Here is an 18145-nt window from a genome sequence, read left to right as displayed (position 1 = left end):
TTCACAATTACTATAAATAATCATAATTGATCCTACATTTATGTTTGCAAAGAGCCAGTTCCAATTCAAACTGGTCAAATCAATTAATTTTACAAGTAATAAATTGAAAGCTTATCCTTAAATTCATATTTATTATTCTGTTTATAATGTATAATGATGATTCATAAATGTCCATAAATGTTGTGTTGTTGTTAGACATTTTGCAAACTGCACTTGAGCCTCATTGTGAAAAACAAACAATTCAGACATTTTCATACATATTTCTGCTTTACTTCTAATTGGAAAATGACATGCCGTATATATTTTCTTTATGTTGTGTTAACAGCAACAACTGATAATACCTGAAGCATCAGCAATCTATGAACATTCAAATCAACACTTTGCTTATAAATGTTTATATATAGATTTTAATTACAGAAAATATTTAATTAGTGCTGATTGGTCTTAAAATAGTAAAAATAATTTTCTTAATCATATGTGTGTGGGTTTTTGTCAGTTGTCTTCATTAGGTGTGTTGAATAAATAAAATTAAATACTAAACAGTGAGGATGAACATGCAAATTGAAAAGTATGTTCTTTCCGCCATCTTACGATAATTAAAGTGATAAAGTTATTCCTCCAGCATCTGTTGATCTTATAACTTGAGTAAGATGGAAAGCTTCTTGTATTCTTCATTTGTAAGTTTCTTTTGATTAAAAAAGTTTGTTAAATTAATAAATGTAAGTTTAAAAAAAAAAGTTTGGCATGACATTTCATAAATAACACAAACAAAAATCTTCTACTGAGAGGTAACATTTAGGGAAAACACATTAAAATTAATTAAATTTGACATTAATCCTTGTCAAACCTGACAAACATTAAAATGCCTTTTACTTGTTACATAATATTTAACAATACACATATGCCTATGTCAGTCAATGAAATGGATTTCCTTTAGTTTTTTATCATACTCGTTCTTTCATAGTGATAGCTCTACTGTACAAGCTGGATTCACAACTCCTTTAGGCCCCTGGTGAAGTCCTTCTACCCGGAATGTTCTTTCACAGGTTCTTACAGCAGGCCTTCTTTTCCTCCTGTGCGTCATCTGCTGCAGCTTTAGGCTGGGATAATGTCACAGCATTGATAGAGCCTCGGGTCACTTCTTTGCTGCTCACCTTTTTATGGATTTCTGAAAGGAAGAGATCAAAAAATGACAGCGTGATTATGATAATGAAGTGCTTACACTATTTCAAGCCTGACTGAAGAGGAGAAACCCAGAGGGCAAGGAACACATGCAAAGTACATGTAAATACGGTATGATGTGTTCAGAATAAACAGTATAGCTACCTGTAAGCACAGTGTTGAATGCTGCCTCGACGTTTACTGACTCCAAAGCAGAGGTTTCCATGAACAGAAGACTATTCTTTTCTACAAAAAACAATATAATACAATATAAATAAATTATATAATACATACACGCTAAGAGAAGTTGGTAAAAAATAATGCCCAATGTACTATGAAGGAACATTCTGTGCTGATTTTTTTTATTTACAGGTGTTTAGCCCATCATTTGAATTATGCTTTGCATTGTGTAGTGTTTAAAGGTTTAAGGAAATGTCTGTAAATTTAACAGAAAATGTAATTTTACGCAAGGATGTTATTCATTTTCTACTGATTTGTTTTCTTACAGTGCGGTTTCATTGTTTAAAAAAAATAGACTGTAAATGTATAATGTACATTCATTTACATCTCTGTTAACTCTAAAACACAATGCACTGCAAAATTAAAAAAACAGATTAATTTCTTAATTAAGTTCTTCGGATTAATTCAGTACATTGTACCTGACTTACAGTACATTTTTACTGATTTTCCTTAGAGTAAATGTATTTTTTTTTCTTTTCATGACTTGACATTTATATGGGTTTATAGTGGCTTATTTTTACTGTCAAGACTACATAGAATATAAATAACACTGTAATGCCAAATACAAATGTACTATCAGTACTAATACTATCAATGGTATTAATCAAATCAAATTATAAAACAGTTTAGTTAATCTTTTAAAATGTAGTCAAACAAAAATTTTATAATTCTTTTAATTTTAATAAATAAAATAATATTGTTTTTATTAAAACATGGATTAAGCATATTAATATTCCTTAAAATATTCCTACTGTGCACTAGTATTGTGTATATAATTATAGATTTTCTCCAATATGTGCAATTGTAATATATGTCTGTTATAATTTCTTCAAGTTAGGCTGAACTTTTATTTTGAAGGGTTGTTGTGAAGGCTTTTGAGTTTCTCAGTGAAATTTGTGTAAACCTGTATAATATAATAAGCTGTCTTCATTAATGACCTGCAAAGTCCTTTGCGTCCTCTGTTGGAACAGATCGTACTGCTGCCAGATCCGTTTTGTTGCCCACAAGCATCACTACCATATGTGGATCTGCGTGATCATACAGCTCCTTCAGCCAGCGCTCAGCACTTTCATACGTCAAGTGCTTTGAAATGTCATAGACTAGTAGAGCTCCAACCGCTCCTCGATAATATCTGAGATACAGGAAAACAGATCAAATCAAATCAGATGAATCGATTTACTTCCTTTTTTTAAATGAACAGAACACTATCATAAAACATTATGTCATAAGCAAGATTACATAATGAAGATGGTTTAGGACAACAGGTGAGAAATGAATTGTATAGCAATGGGTAGTGAAACATGATGTGTTACATTTTTCTCAATTTGTTAAAGAATAGATGAATGACAATTTACATACAGTCAAAAATGTATTTGCATACAAACATATTCGGAGTATGAGCGAACTACTTAAAGGGACAGTTCACCTAAAATTCTGTTATTCTGTGAACCTCGGTTCAGTTAAAATAAATGTCATCATCATCTCACCAGACTGGTCTGGTCCATGCAGTTTAAGTCGATTTTGTTTCTAGTTTTTAATGCATTTATATTTTTGCATCAGATTGATCGAAAGTGATTGGAAAGACTTTCCCATTGTTACAAAACATTTCTAAATGTATTTTTGAACATTCTATTCAGTAAAGAATACTGTAAAAATTGTATGTACAGTAAAATAAATCAAATAAAACATTTATTTATTTTTATTTGAGCTCACACCTGTGGTCACCATTCCCATTTATGAAAAAGTGTTTCATGTTCCACAAAAACAAGAAAAACACAACATGATACTGAGTAATTGACATAATAGTAATTTTTGGGGAACTAGGGGCATATTTGCTTGTTTTGCACCACCATTTTTCAGGTACTTCAATGTTATATCATGTTAAACTCACGCAGAAGTGATGGCCCGGTACCGCTCCAGTCCGGCTGTGTCCCAGATCTGAGCTTTGATGGTGAGGCCGTTTAGCTGCACAGTTCTTGTGCTGAACTCCACTCCGATGGTCGTCCGGCTGTCATGATTAAACTCATTCTTGGTGAACCGTGACAGCAAGTTGCTCTTACCAACGCCAGATTCTCCAATAAGAACCACTGCAACGAAATTCATATGAATGCATATGAGTCTGGAAAAAATACCAACCCAGACTTGAGACATGCCAATCATCTGGAAATATCAACCATAAATGTCCCAGCCCTGTGATGAAGGGGGCCCAAAGGCATTTGTGACAGATCCCATTATGAATTCTTTTGGCAACACCATTGCTTGGTGTATTAAGAAACACTAACTTGTGTAAAATCAATGATTAGTTATGGATTAAAATACCAGCCACTCACAAACTCATGATGTAATTTGTTAAAATGTCATGTTTGTTGTCTTGGACTTTTGTGGCAAGTAACTCTTCAACAACAGATGCAACATTAAGAGGCAAAACATGTACTACACAATCACAAACCTGCATCCTTATTGCAAAATTTGTTCATTCAGAGTTGAGACAGAAACAGGTCTGATCCACATATTCGTGTGTCAAAACAAACCAACACTGGATGAACAGTGCGTCCCAGTACAGCACTCCCTTATGAAAACCCAGCTAATTGCAGGTGTAAACAAAAATGACTCAAACATGTCAGGAGAAAAATCAACACTCCACCCATGCAGGAGTTCATTTATCATATTATATAAGGAGAAATGGCAATTATAGACATAAAAAGGAAGAACAGTATTAGAAAACAAAAAACATACAAGGTTTAAGCAGAAGCCTAAAAGAAATATTAAAGGAACAGTTCACCCAAAAATGAAAATTTCCAAATAAGGTACTCAGACAATACAAGAAGTAGATGAGTTTGTTTCCTCATCGCACCAAATTTGGAGAACATCACTTGCTCACCAATGGATCCTCTGCAGTGAATGGGTGCCGTCAGAATGAGAGTCCAAACAGCTGCTAAAAACATCACAATAATCCACACCACTCCATCAGCTGTCATCTTGTGAAGTGAAAAGCAGCGTGTTTGTAAGAGACAAACCCATCAAGGCGTTTTAAAATTAAACCTTTGCTTCTGGCTAAAATAAGAATCCATAATCCATAATACCCCTTCGTCTAGTGAAAAGATCCTTCTTCTTTTGTCCTTTCACATCAAAATCCACCCACATGTATGTCTAGAACTTTCTAAAATAATAGAATATGTCTAAAATATGATGAGTCTTATTAAGTTTCTTACAAACACGCATCTTTTCACTTCACGAGATATTAAATGATGGACTGGAGTTCTATGGATCACTTGTGGATTATTGTGATGTTTTTTTCAGCTCTTTGGACTATCATTCTGACGGCACCCATTCACTGCAGAGGATCCATTGGTGAACAAGTGAAAAATATATTTCTACATAAATATAAAATGTAAAAATGCATTTTTTCTTTGGCAAACTATTCCTTTATTTAACTTATGTACAAATATCTGTGTGTAATTTCATATTAAACCATCAGCACTGATGATAAAAGACTTCCTGTTCTTATTGCTTCAGTTCAACTGTTATGAAACCAACACATAGTGCAGGTCATTTGAAGCAGTCGTTGTGGTTTGGTGTTGTTTGAGGACTGCTCTAGCGGATCAGAGTTTCACAACCGGCTTTAACAGATACAACTATTTCCCCTCCCATACTGAGTAACTTAATGGAGTAATCTTGTGTAAACAAAACCTTGTTGTCATGGAAATCAGATTTCAACCAACCTATGGGACTCAATTTCTTTCTTGGTAAACTGAGAGCTTTACAAAAGGAGGAACTGAATTGCACAAGTACTCTAAACCCAGCTGCTTTATATATTTCTCTATACCCTTTCAATGACTATATATACCAACCGTTACTCTACATCTACTGCAAACAGTGAAATGAATGCTTGCAGATTATAAAACTAACTAAACATCGTCTAAAAGAGTTTAAAGCTCCATCAGAGATTGTTTAATGTGCATGACAACTCAATCAAAAAAGTGTTAGATCTTACCTTTGAAAACAAAGTTGTAGGCCTCATCAGACCCCATACTGTCACTCCTGTAAGCAGATCTGCCTTCACTAATTTAGATTAGAGCTGCATGAGTCAAAATCCCAACCAATTCCAAGGAAACCCGAGAGTGAAAGTTCCTCCTCTCTATGCTACAGCGGCTGACCTGAAATAGCAGAGAAACAGTAAGAAGTACCAATGAAACCCCACCGTTTATGGTGGCCCGTTCAGTTGTTTGTACAAGGAACTAGCCCTGTTATTTAGCCTGGCAGTTCCGCTATCAAATGTGCTGTACCTGGAGGAAGGTGGGCGTGACTTTTGGTGCACTCAAGTCTGGTCAAACAGGTAGGGCGAGAGCAGGTGCAGTCACATGAAACTGAGTGCAACAGTGCACCTGTTCAGCCAATGATACGACGACATACACACCATATGCAACCAATCGCTTTTTTTTTTTTCTCCCAAGATCAGGAAGGCATTTGCTATGGAAGAGCCCCTCCCATGCTGCATATTTTGGATTACACAGACCCATTGACAGATATTTGTTCTTGTTTTAAGACATAAACTCATTTAATTAAGTTTTTTTTTTTTTTTCAGAAAACAAGACTTCATATCTTTTTGCATCTTAAGTAAATGTACCTTGATTTAATTATGTTTAGATATTGGTACTGGAAAACAGAAAAAAATACAAAAGATATATATATATATATATATATATATATATATATATATATATATATATATATATAGTGTGCCTTTAGACCTATTTAAAAAAATAAATAAATAAATGCAGAAATCCCGATTAACAAAGTGATATTTTATCTTCAGATACATTCTTTTATACTATGTATTTTTGGATCAATGAAGGTAATTAATAAAAAGCATAAATTTCTTGTGTTTTAAAGGTAAAACAACAACAACAACATGTAACAAAAAGAGAAATTTATTTCATATTGTTGACACTAGACAGCCTGATCACTGACTGCAAAAATCCTGAGATGTAAAGAAAAGATAATAAAAAGGGAAAATGCAGTTCAAAAGTAATTATTAATGTTTATGCAAATCATTATTTTGCATCTAATAGCCACACAATTTGATATAGCAATCATACTGAGTATGCAAAATAAATAAAGCCACAGATAATATATTATAAAGGCCAAGATCTTCAGAAGTTTCTGTTTCAGTGTACAGAAATACACATAAGTACATCCTACGACGCTGCCACTTGTGTTAGTGGTTCCTCGAGGTACTGCACTAAAGCTTCAGCCTGTGAACAGAACAAACACAGTTACTATGATTGTTCATGAAAATACATAATTAAATAAGAGCTATTTTATATACACCAAATCTCACCTTGGCTTTAAGCATCCCAAAGCCTACTGTCTCCTTGGCATACATGCAAAGCAACAAGTTTGCAACACGTGTAATGGCCACCCTGCCCTCCTGTAATGCCAGAGAAAATGCAGCACATTATAAAGGATTTTAAAATTGTTGTAGAACAATACAGTAGTTCTTCATGTTAGTATTATTTCCGGCACGGTTTAATTTTAAAAAAGCACATATGTTTGGTGAATCCAGACACGGCCTGCCCTATAGCATCTGCTGTGCTGAATTTGTGCATATCTTGTATAATGCATATGTTATTGCATATATCATAGATCAGCATTCACAATCATTTACTATAACCCAACTGTACAATGACATTCCTACCATACAATCCATCAGGATGAATTTGAGTTTGTCCTCATTAAAGGCCTGGTGTCCGTTTTTGTCATAAGCCGCCCAGATGTTGCTGGCAATGGCTGCAGTGACTCTTGCATCAGTGTCTCCATATCCAGAATACGCCAATAGAGAGCCTTCGTTATTCAATAACCTAAAATAAAACACACACACACACACACACAAATAATAATAATTTTTACAATATATACATTAATTGAACATAAATTCATAAACAACTCATACTTTGACCTGTAAAGTGGCCAAAAAACTAAAACCAGTATCACAGGGGATCTGAAAACTAAATTTCTCTGAACTAATTTAATTTTTCTTCATGATTTTTTGCACAATATACACTAGTTCATAAAACTGAACAGATGTTTTGTGTTTTCTCCTTGAGTTCACACTGATAAACATTAAACAACAAATTTATTTTTGTGTAAAATTTGTGCTTTAAAGTGGTGTGTGTGCTATATTTATTTAAAATAATGGGATTTGACTTGATATTTAATCTAATGACAGAAATAATCCGATATTTCTAAATATGTCTTAAATCAATCAATCACGTTTGAAGCTACTATATAAATATGTCATTTTTAATAGTTTAACATGCATTAAGCAAAGCCCAAACGCAACAAAATACCTTACTTTTAACTCAAGAGAGCATGTTAATAACATAAATGTACAAAATATTATTGTTTACCAATTTATCTGCCGGCTAAACCAACTGATAAGATCAAAGAATGAATTTGATATACTCACAGCGTGCTTTGTACGCCACTGGTGTTTGCTTGACTGAGTACTTGTGTCAATGCTTTAGGACGCAACATAATTTAAAGGAAAGCGGCAACAATACTAATCCGTTTAAAATTTACGCGAGATTATAGCATGGATTTCCAGCAACCCAACAAGAACATCAGCTGACTTCGAACTTCCGCGCTGATGATTCATGGGAAATGTAGTCTCATGACAGTGCTTTCGAACTACAAAAACGTGGCTTAGACAAAAAGGACTTTGGCCTAGATCAAAACTGAATGCAACCCGGATGATTTATTTATTTGTTTGTTTTTCCGTTCATTAATAAAACAAAAGAACGACGAAACCACCTAAAGTTTTTTTTTCTTATATACCGGAGATATATAAATGCGTTATAATATAGAAAGTAATTGCAGTACTATTATTTTGTCGGTCTGACACGGATTCAACCGTAAAAACAGCTCGTATCGTGTAGATAGCGTCCGCTTTAACTGGTAATTTATTCATTTTTCAACTGTTAAATTGCCATAATTGCATCTAATATTATATATATATATATATATATATATATATATATATATATATATATACTTTTGAGATTTCGCAACCTTTTGTTTTGACCTTCTTTTGGGAGTTGAGGGCAACAACCCCTTAGGTTAAAATTGTACGGGTATTATTACTGACTACTGAATATCTTAACTACAATCTTCAACTGGTTCACCCTCATTAAGTCACAACCTGTTTACAATATACTGTAGGCTACATATGCACTCTTAAATATAAATGGCCTTTAGCGGCTTCCTTGGTTCCACGAAGAACCTTTAACATTAACAGAACCTTTCAGATGCACTAATGGTTATTTATGAATAAAGGGTTCTTTAAATTATTGAAATGTTCTTAACACCAAAAAAAAAAAAAAAAAAAAAAAAAAAATTACCTGAAAGGTTCTTTGAGGAACCCAAAACGGTTCTTTTATCTGACTTCACCGTTTTTGAACCTTGATTTTTAAGTCTATGATTTCCAGACTTTAAATGAAGTTACATAATTTTTTTAAATAATTGTTTATAGTAAATGCACCCACAAAAAAGCAAATTTTACAGCTAAGCATAAGAAAATCAAAACTCACTAAAATATTCACCATGTTTCCAATCCTGGAAATCACAATTTTAAAAATTTCAGTTCTCATATTGTGTTAATTAAATTAACAAAAAAATAGATTTTTAAAAAGTTAAGATGTCTACCTAAAGCAATCATAATGACTAAAGCTTTGTGATTGTGAAACAATGCATCAACAAGAAAAAATGACTTAATAAAAAAAGACAATAATTAAAAATATTGCGGTTATAAGAAGCGAATGATCACGCAATAATTTTTAAACTTAAAAAGTAAAATTGTAAGGTGTCATGCAGTCCAACATTGCAAATAAAAAAATTATATAAATTTAAAAAACATTGGATTTAAGACAAAAACCAGATGCTAGAAGGAACTACAAACCCCAATGAATGTTGGTTTCTGTAATGTAATTCAAGTAGAATAAAGAGTGGATTATGGACGTACAGCAGAAGAAAAAAAAAAAAAAAAAGTGTTTAACATTTTAAATTCACAATAAAACTGTTAGTTCCATTAGACAGCTGTTGGTTAGCACTGAGAGAAGCACGCATCACTATCATGCTGCAACCCCTTTTTTTTTTCTTTTTTTTTTTTTGCCAGATCAACTTGAGGATGATGTATCCAGTACACAATACAAGTGTGTTCCAGGCACTAGAATACTTCTATGTCAAAGCATAAAGATATGGTTGAAACAAATGGTGTCTGCATTCGCCACTGCATGTTAAGCAGAGAAATATTTTATTGACGCTTTGTTACAACCTTACCCAAATGACAAGCCTTCAAGGTAAATCCATGTACACTCCTTACAAAGGCAAACGATTAAAGAGATGACTGAAAATCTTTTCCAAATCTCATCTCCAAAACTCATTCCTTTCTAAAATAGCTGAAGTGTAAGCGATCAGAGTCAAGGTGTTACAGTGCTCCAACATGTTCATGTCTATTAGATTTTGATTAACACATCAAAATGTCAAGGAACGCTCAAATCAATGTCAACTGAGGAGGGCGGAAAGGGTAAGCTCTACGTTTCTGCAATAAATACTGGTTTGATCAAGCATGAATTAAGAGAAACAGAGAGAAATTAAGGAAACCAAGCATTTTCACAGAAGACAAGAATCCCTCTGGGCCTCAGAATTCAAGCATATGGATTTTATTCCCCTAACCACCGAGTAGTGCCTCAGGTGAGTGTGTTCTAATTGTAAGGAATGGTAACTCAAACTTGGTTCAAGCAAATGTAAGCTTTGTCCCATCTTACTAGTGATGAGGGGTTAGTGTGATGTCATTCCACAGCGATTCTGGTTTGTTTGTTTTTGTTCAAGGAAACAAATTTGAAACCCTCATTCTTTTTGATTCAGAGATTGACTGATCAAAGCCAAAAAACAAAAAAACACGATTGGAGCAATTGGAATTCTGTCTATGTGGGGCGTGTCAGATTTTGTGTGATGAGGACTATGTTTGCTTCTTGTCTCCCTTCGCATGCTCTCAGTTGATGGAATTAGGAAGGCTGAGAGCCGAGCAGTCTTTCGATGGCAGCGTTGATGTCACCCCCGGTGGCGATGAGGGCCTGAATGTTGGCTTCCCTGTTGATGAAGCCCATGGAACTCAGCTGCTCCAGCTGTTGCTGGAAACGCACTTCCGGAGTCTGAGTCTGCAAAGCCAGATGAAGAGTAGTGAGTACAATCAAATATACACAGCATACTCAGTGTTTCCCACAGGATTTGGTGATACAGCTTTCAAAATGTTGGACATTAAAAGTCTACTCCATCCCATTTACAGTGTCTAACCTGAATGGAGCAACAAGTCTCTGCACTGATTTGTATCTGGACTTGAAACCTCTTTTCAGTTCAAACACACTGATTTTAGAGATTGCCAAAGAATTAGAATAATTATAATTATTACAGTCTGATAGTTTTATTAGCAATATTAGAAATCTGAGCATTATTCCTAAGTCAGTAATAAATTATTGTATTACAACTGCACTGTAAAATAAACAGAAGTGAAAATTGAATATTTTGTAATAAGCATATTTTACTTCACAACTGGGAAAATTACAATAGTTTCGTTTTAATTTCTTCAATTGCAAGAGTGCAAACATGAAGCTGTTATTTGAGGAAACCTGGCATTTCTGTGAAAACAGGTTCTCATTACAAATCTGCTGAAATATTGTAATAATCTGTCTACAAAAATGTTAAAGATGTGGATCGCAAGCTGATCGTGAGCAAACTGTGCACCTTGCTTTGAAACACTTAGCACAACAGACTATACACTTAATTAAATCACAGCTTTTTGCAATTAGGGCACTATGACATATTGTGCGTTTGATTTTTGTTCACTTGACAGATGCTCTGCCAATGAAATGGCACAAAACACATCGTCAAAGAAATGTTAAGTTATCATGAGAACGTAAAAATATTTGTTTCATTATGAAACTGTGCCAGGACAGATTAGACTGTAGCAGGCCACCAGAATACAGGTTATTCATGGGAAATACTGATAATGTTATTAACAGCAACCAAAAAAACATAAGTACCGATGCAGTCCCTCCAGCAAACATCTGTAGCATCTGTTGCATGAGCTGCTGCTGGGCAGTGTTTGTTCCAGCAGCGGGGGTGGGGGTGGGGGTGGGGCTGGGGGCTGGGGCTTGGCCTGAGGGCGGAGGGTTCTCAGGAGTCACATTCACCCCTGTAGGCAGTGGGGCACCAGGGATACCAGCAGCCATTCCACCAGGTATCAGACTAGAAAGAGACAGGTCACATTTAATTGGTAAAGTGCAGATATTGCCACACTGTTTGTTTAGATTATGGGATCAGTCAACTAATTTAAATAACTGGAATAAAACAAACCCATTTAATAAGCACATTGGCTCTAATATAGAGGAAGCTGCATCTACTTGACAACAAAACCAAGAGGAAAATAACTAGTAGAAAGAGGATGTGTTCCTGAGGGTTTTTTTACTTTGTAGAGAATGAAGTAGCTAAGCAATATAAAATTCACAAAAAAAAAAACAAAAAAAAAACTCCAAACTTCTAATACTAAAAATACTTCAAACTATCCATTTCAATACATCAACTTCAAATTCTTATTCAATGCTACTTAATATTTTTGTGAAAAACATGATACATCATTCAAAAGTGTGAAGAATATAATAAGAAAAAAAAGATATTTTAACTAAAGATGCATTAAACTCAAGTGACCATAAATGCATTCATGTTACAAAAAAGATTTCAAAAATGCTATTCTTTAGAACTTTCTATTCACTAAAGAAACAAAACAAAACCAAAAAAAGTATCACAGTTGCCACAAAAACATTCCACTGATTGTAATAAGAAATGTTAAGAATGATTTCTGAAGAATCATTGAAGTTTAGAGTAATGGTTGCTGAAAATTCATCTTTGCATCACATGAACAAAATACATTTTACATACATTTATAAAAATAATAATAATAATAATAATATTTCACACTATGTACAGTTTATACTGTAATATAGATTAAATACATGGAGCAATGATTAGCATAACTGTGACTACTTAAAAAAAAAAAAAAAAAAAAAAAAAGAAAAGTGGAACTGGAACTGCACCTGGGCATGAGACCAGGGGCTTCGGTTTGAAGGGTTTGCAGTCCCTCCTGGATCTGCATTAGGGCTCGCATGGCTCGAGGATTTGTCATGACAGAAAGGGATTCTGGGTTCTGCATCTGCAAGTGAGTCAGAAAAACAAGTCAGTTAGCAAATAAAAGTAAATGAAACCTATACCCCATAGACAATCTACAACAACGCAAACTGGACACACCTGCTGTAGAAATACAGGTAACTGCTGTCTCATTTGCTCCTGCAGCTGTGGATTTCCGGCAAAGAGAGGGTTGTTCATCAAAACCTGAAAAAGGGTTAGGGTTACGTATTATTAACAGATCATTATAGCAAATTAAAACTTCTATGAATGATGGTCTTGCTACCTGTGAGGCAATATCAGGATTCTGGGCCAGAGACTGCATCATGGTGCGCATATAAGGAGCAGAAAGCATGTTCTGCATAAGCTGAGGGTTCTCAGAGATCTGTTGCATTAAGCTCTGCATGCCAGGACTGTTGAACATACCTAAAAGCAAACCACAATAATTAGATAGATAGATAGATAGATAGATAGATAGATAGATAGATAGATAGATAGATAGATAGATAGATAGATAGATAGAGACAAAATCAATGTATTTGAGATGTAAACCCTTTTATGCAGTATTTGACCTGAATTTATATATACACACACAGGTGCTTCTCAATAAATTAGAATGTCATGGAAAAGTTCATTTATTTCAGTAATTCAACTTAAATTGTGAAACTCGTGTATTAAATAAATTCAGTGCACACAGACTGAAGTAGTCTGAAGTCTTTGGTTCTTTTAATTGTGATGATTTTGGCTCACATTTAACAAAAACCCACCAATTCACTATCTCAACAAATTAGAATACTTCATAAGACCAATAAAAAAAAACCTTTTTAGTGAATTGTTGGCCTTCTGGAAAGTATGTTCATTTACTGTACATGTACTCGATACTTGGTAGGGGCTCCTTTTGCTTTAATTACTGCCTCAATTCGGCGTGGCATGGAGGTGATCAGTTTGTGGCACTGCTGAGGTGGTATGGAAGCCCAGGTTTCTTTTTCTCAGTGGCCTTCAGCTCATCTGCATTTTTTGTCTCTTGTTTCTCATTTTCCTCTTGACAATACCTCATAGATTCTCTCTGGGGTTCAGGTCTGGTGAGTTTGCTGGCCAGTCAAGTAGGGCTGGGCGATATATCGCATGTGATTGTCACGCGCATGTCGTCAGTAAAGCCGGTTCCCTGATTACCGCTAAATCGCCATCACCTGCTTTCAAATGGAGCGGCATTTAATAGACAGAGCCGTAGATCACTGACAAGCTACGCAATATCGCGTTCATTATCGAAGGCGATTCTTTACTGACGAAATGCGCGTATATCGCCCAGCCCTACAGTCAAGCACACCAACACCACGGTCATTTAAACCAACTTTTGGTGCTTTTGGCAGTGTGGGCAGGTGCCAAATCCTGCTGGAAAATGAAATCAGCATCTTCAAAAAGCTGGTCAGCAGAAGGAAGCATAAAGTGCTCCAACATGTCTTGGTAAACGGGTGCAGTGACTTTGGTTTTCAAAAAACACAATGGACCAACACCAGCAGATGACATTGCACCCCAAATCATCACAGACTGTGGAAACTTAACACTGGACTTCAAGCAACTTGGGCTATGAGCTTCTCCACCCTTCCTCCAGACTCTAGGACCTTGGTTTCCAAATGAAATACACAAAACTTGCTCTCATCTGAAAAGAGAACTATGGAACACTTGGCAACAGTCCGGTTCTTATTCTCCTTAGCCCAGGTAAGACGCCTCTGACGTTATCTGTGTTTCAGGAGTGGCTTAACAAGAGGAATACGACAACTGTAGCCAAATTCCTTGACACGTCTGTGTGTGGTGGCTCTTGATGACTTGACCCCAGCCTCAGACCATCCATTCCTTGTGAAGTTCACTCAAATTCTTGAATCGATTTTGCTTGACAACCCTCATAAGGCTGTTGTTCTCTCGGTTGGTTGTGCATCTTTTTCTTCCACACTTTTTCATTCATCACAACTTTCTGTTAACATGCTTGGATACAGCACTCTGTGAACAGCCAGCTTCTTTGGCAATGAATGTTTGTGGCTTACCCTCCTTGTGAAGGGTGTCAATGATTGTCTTCTGGACAACTGTCAGATCAGCAGTCTTCCCCATGATTGTGTAGCCTAGTGAACCAAACTGAAAGACCATTTTGAAGGCTCAGGACATGCCAATTAGTTGATTAGCTGATTGGCATGTCACCATATTCTAATTTGTTGAGGTTTTTGTTAATTGTGAGCCAAAATCTTCACAATTAAAAGAACCAAAGACTTAAACTACTTCAGCCTGTGTGCACTGAATTTATTTAATACACGAGTTTCACAATTTGAGTTGAATTACTGAAATAAATGAACTTTCTTCTTATTTATTGAGAAGCACCTGTATATATTATTAACAAAATAAATACATGATCTGCTATAACTGTGCACTCATATTATCTGTTTGAAAATTCTACTACAACATATCCTCAATAAAATTCATGGACCTGGTTTTAAAATTAAAGCCAAATGTTTACATAAAAGACCATTACCGTTTCCAAGGCTAGAGGAGCTTATGCCCAGAGGGTTGGACACACTGGGTGTCGTTGAGCTTGTGGTGGAGCTGGTGGTGGTAGCCGTCCCAGAGGTGGTGGTGGTGGCAGTGGTGTCAGTGGTACCCCAGGGATTTGGCAGAGGCTCTCGGTTTTCTGTCCTGGAGGGCTGTGCTCCAGAGTTATCAGTATTTCCACCCAATGCCGAGAAGGGGTTATTTCCAAACTGTTCAGAGGATGCAATATAGCATTTAATGTTGCCATTTCATATGAGTGTTAAGACTTGACAGTGAATTTGACAATTTCAATAATATTTTAGATGATTTATTTTTATTATTAAAATTAAAAAAAAAAAATTTAAGTTAAAATTAATATATTTTTTATATTAATAAATTTATCTGACCTGTTCACGTGCAGCACTAAACATGGGCTCTTGAATATCTGTGTACATCCTCCGAAGAGCATTGTAACCCCCGGGAATACTCTCGAGGTTGCTAAGTGCCCGGTCCTGGTTACGCATCATCTCTTGCATCATGGCTGGGTTTCTTGCCAACTCCATTGTTTGAAAAGCAAAAAAAGAAAGTTAATAAAAACAAATCAGTTCCTGAAATAATGCAATGAAGCAAATGCACACCTTTTAGATATGCAACTCAAAATAAAGAACTTTCTGAAAGCAAAATATAACTGCGTACAACCTTGAGCATTTTATTATTGCAAAAAAATTTATTCTAGTAAATGTCCAATAACAAACCTGTCTCATAAGCTCTGGGTTGTTAAGCATGTGTGAAATCTCTGGGTTGCGCTCCATCAGGTGCTGCATCTGTGGGTTGGCCACTATCATCTGCCTCATCAGGTCAGGGTTGGACATCATGCTCTGCACAAGCGGGTTCTCCATGATCTGAGACAGCATCTCAGGGTTGGACATGAGCTGTCGCTGCATCTGCTGCTGAAGCTCCATGAAGTTGGCAGATCCCATACCGAGGTTAGCCAGGCCCGACAGGTCACCAAACCCAGCTGAAAACAAACAACGAGAACCAGCGTAAAACGAAAGCAAAATAAAATAACAGAACTTTCTTAAAAAGAACATAATACTATATTAGGTTTCTCAACATTTGTTTTTTAAACAACTATTTGTAGAAAAGGAACCAATTTAGATTTTTAAAAAATATAAAAATCAGTCAGTAAACTGGAAAAGTGCTACATCGCAACATAAGATATTGTAAAATCACATTGAGAAATAAGCAGCAATCCACTATATAAACAAACTCAAACTCTATACAGTATATATCATCAATAAACATTTTTAAACAATGTATGTATTTTTAGAATTAAGAAAACAGTATGTGTATAATTTACATTGTTTTGTTTAATTTTACGTATTATTTGTTTTCAGCATTTTTATTAATATTTGTATTTTAATATTATTTATTTGGTTTTAAATATTTGTTTCAGTAATTTTAATACTTCAATACTTCTTTCAGTTAGCTGCCAAGGCAAAATTTATTTTCATTTAGGTTTTTTAAGTTTTTCATCTAATACTTATATTTAATTTCAATTAAAAAAAACAATATCGATAGTTGTAGTTAACCATAACAATACTGGTTGCAACCCGAAACACTTACAATATTATGGAATTACAGTTAAAACGGGAACAACGGGCTGACGTCACATATAAACAAACTCAAAAACATTACTCACCTAGTATATTGGGTGGCTGTGTCGGGGTTGGGGACGGCCCAGTGCCCAGGGGTGTGCCCAGGTTGCCAGCCGGGCTGGTGTCAGCGCTTCCAGCAGTGGTGCCCTGCGATGGCCCGGGGCCAGAAGAGGCAGAAGTCTGCGAACTACCAGCACCTGAAGTCCTACAAACACAAAACCCTCTAAACGCGAGCCATCCATAACGCACAGGCATTATCCTACAACACATTATGGCTTTGCATATGGAAATACCAGTTATGTTTTGACCCTAAAAAGCAGGTCCTCTTACTTTTGTGCGGTTTTGATGACCAGGTGAACCGTGAGCCCGTCTTTAATGCCATGCTGACCGAGCGTGTCTCCGTCCTTCAGGATCTTACCGGCAAATATCAGAACCAACTGGTCCTGCTGCGCCTTAAATCTTTTGGAAATTTCCTCTTTAAACTATTAAGAGGACAAAACACGCGGGTTATAATATTACACGTGAAATTAGATCAACACAGCCTCATTTTTATGCAACATCACAGTCCCGTTTATTAAACGTGATCTCGTAAGCATCAACATGAATCAGCAACTGGTTAAATGAACTAACAAAACTGCTAGCACCACCTTAACAGGAAATGCTATCTAACAAGTTATTTAATTTATCCACATGTTCCTGAAGTCAACAATACAAAGTAAACCAGAAAGAGCGCGACCAAAGATGACAGACTAGAACCTTCCACCTGAGAAGGCCGTTTCTTTAACGAGAACAGCGAGTTAGAAAACCTCACCTTACAAGCGTTTTAAAAGACAAGAAAGAATAAATACAACGCTCAAAATAACCTCATCTAAATAATATCAAGAACAGAAGTTAATCTAAATATCCCCTGCGACGATTTTCAGCGTTTGACTGTTCGTCGTCAATCGTTAGCTCTCCGGCTAAAGCTGTTAGCCGCTGGTGTAACGAACACCCGGGTGATACAAACAACAAGAAACCGCGAAAAAAATCACCTGTGCGACGGATGAATCCTCGGCGATGGCTATTTCTTCTTTATCCTTCGGTGTTTTGACGGTGACCTTAATGATAGTCGCGCTAGCGACGGCATTTTCTTCAATGTTCGTCTCCACGGCAGGATCCGTGCCGCTATTCTCCGCCATCTTTACTCTGCTTTTACTTCTTCATTACATCATCGCACCAACAAGCAGCGGGGAAAAGCGCTGCAAACGCAGATTGTTACACAGCGCCCTCTGGCAGCGTGGAGTGTCATCGACTTACCTTACTGCTTTCACTGTATACAATGACTCAAAAGT

The 18145-nt window shown here is 35.8% G+C and overlaps 3 protein-coding genes across 3 annotated transcripts; all 3 read right to left on the bottom strand.

The window, feature by feature from the left end:
- Positions 1–122: 122 nt before the first annotated feature.
- Positions 123–5818, bottom strand: LOC109105072 (ras-related protein Rab-25-like). Its single transcript, XM_042741702.1, has 6 exons — positions 5688–5818; positions 5396–5558; positions 3293–3488; positions 2340–2533; positions 1327–1407; positions 123–1168 (listed from the first exon to the last, which is right to left on the bottom strand). Exons 2-6 carry the CDS (start codon positions 5430–5432, stop codon positions 1041–1043), a joined length of 636 nt encoding a protein of 211 aa, XP_042597636.1. The 5' UTR covers positions 5433–5558; positions 5688–5818; the 3' UTR covers positions 123–1040.
- A 498-nt stretch (positions 5819–6316) lies between these two features.
- Positions 6317–8058, bottom strand: LOC109105074 (ragulator complex protein LAMTOR2). The gene is made up of 4 exons (XM_019118427.2): positions 7871–8058; positions 7100–7262; positions 6743–6832; positions 6317–6656 (listed from the first exon to the last, which is right to left on the bottom strand). The coding sequence occupies exons 1-4, from the start codon at positions 7936–7938 to the stop codon at positions 6600–6602; spliced, it is 378 nt and encodes a 125-aa protein (XP_018973972.1). The 5' UTR covers positions 7939–8058; the 3' UTR covers positions 6317–6599.
- Positions 8059–9677: 1619 nt separating this feature from the next.
- LOC109105076 (ubiquilin-4-like) lies at positions 9678–18024 on the bottom strand. Its single transcript, XM_042741697.1, has 11 exons — positions 17846–18024; positions 17145–17296; positions 16859–17019; positions 15912–16174; positions 15564–15722; positions 15161–15386; positions 12926–13065; positions 12763–12846; positions 12552–12667; positions 11502–11706; positions 9678–10619 (listed from the first exon to the last, which is right to left on the bottom strand). The coding sequence occupies exons 1-11, from the start codon at positions 17990–17992 to the stop codon at positions 10467–10469; spliced, it is 1806 nt and encodes a 601-aa protein (XP_042597631.1). The 5' UTR covers positions 17993–18024; the 3' UTR covers positions 9678–10466.
- Positions 18025–18145: the final 121 nt, after the last annotated feature.

The sequence above is a fragment of the Cyprinus carpio genome, chromosome B16 (genome assembly GCF_018340385.1).
Source record: "Cyprinus carpio isolate SPL01 chromosome B16, ASM1834038v1, whole genome shotgun sequence".
Classification (NCBI taxonomy): domain Eukaryota; kingdom Metazoa; phylum Chordata; class Actinopteri; order Cypriniformes; family Cyprinidae; genus Cyprinus; species Cyprinus carpio.
The sequence above is the reverse complement of the archived record's forward strand: the minus strand, read 5'-3'. Positions and strand labels throughout refer to the sequence as shown.

Bases quoted from the DNA above. Each gene is read 5' to 3' on its own strand.
- LOC109105072 (XM_042741702.1), bottom strand. From the start codon at position 5,432: ATGGGGTCTGATGAGGCCTACAACTTTGTTTTCAAAG. The intron at 1,408-2,339 runs GTCATTAATGAA...TGTTTTTTGTAG, and splicing joins GGACGCAAAGGACTTTGCAG to AAAAGAATAGTCTTCTGTTC. The intron at 1,169-1,326 runs GTAGCTATACTG...TCTTCCTTTCAG, and splicing joins ATTCAACACTGTGCTTACAG to AAATCCATAAAAAGGTGAGC.
- LOC109105076 (XM_042741697.1), bottom strand. From the start codon at position 17,992: ATGGCGGAGAATAGCGGCACGGATCCTGCCGTGGAGACGAACATTGAA. The intron at 12,668-12,762 runs GTGTGTCCAGTT...ACTCACTTGCAG, and splicing joins TACCTGTATTTCTACAGCAG to ATGCAGAACCCAGAATCCCT. The intron at 11,707-12,551 runs GTGCAGTTCCAG...GTCTCTTTCTAG, and splicing joins GCCCCTGGTCTCATGCCCAG to TCTGATACCTGGTGGAATGG.
- LOC109105074 (XM_019118427.2), bottom strand. From the start codon at position 7,938: ATGTTGCGTCCTAAAGCATTGACACAAGTACTCAGTCAAGCAAACACC. The intron at 7,263-7,870 runs GTGAGTATATCA...GTTTTATTTTAG, and splicing joins AGTGGCGTACAAAGCACGCT to GTTATTGAATAACGAAGGCT. The intron at 6,657-6,742 runs GTGAGATTTGGT...TTCTGTTCACAG, and splicing joins TTGGGATGCTTAAAGCCAAG to GCTGAAGCTTTAGTGCAGTA.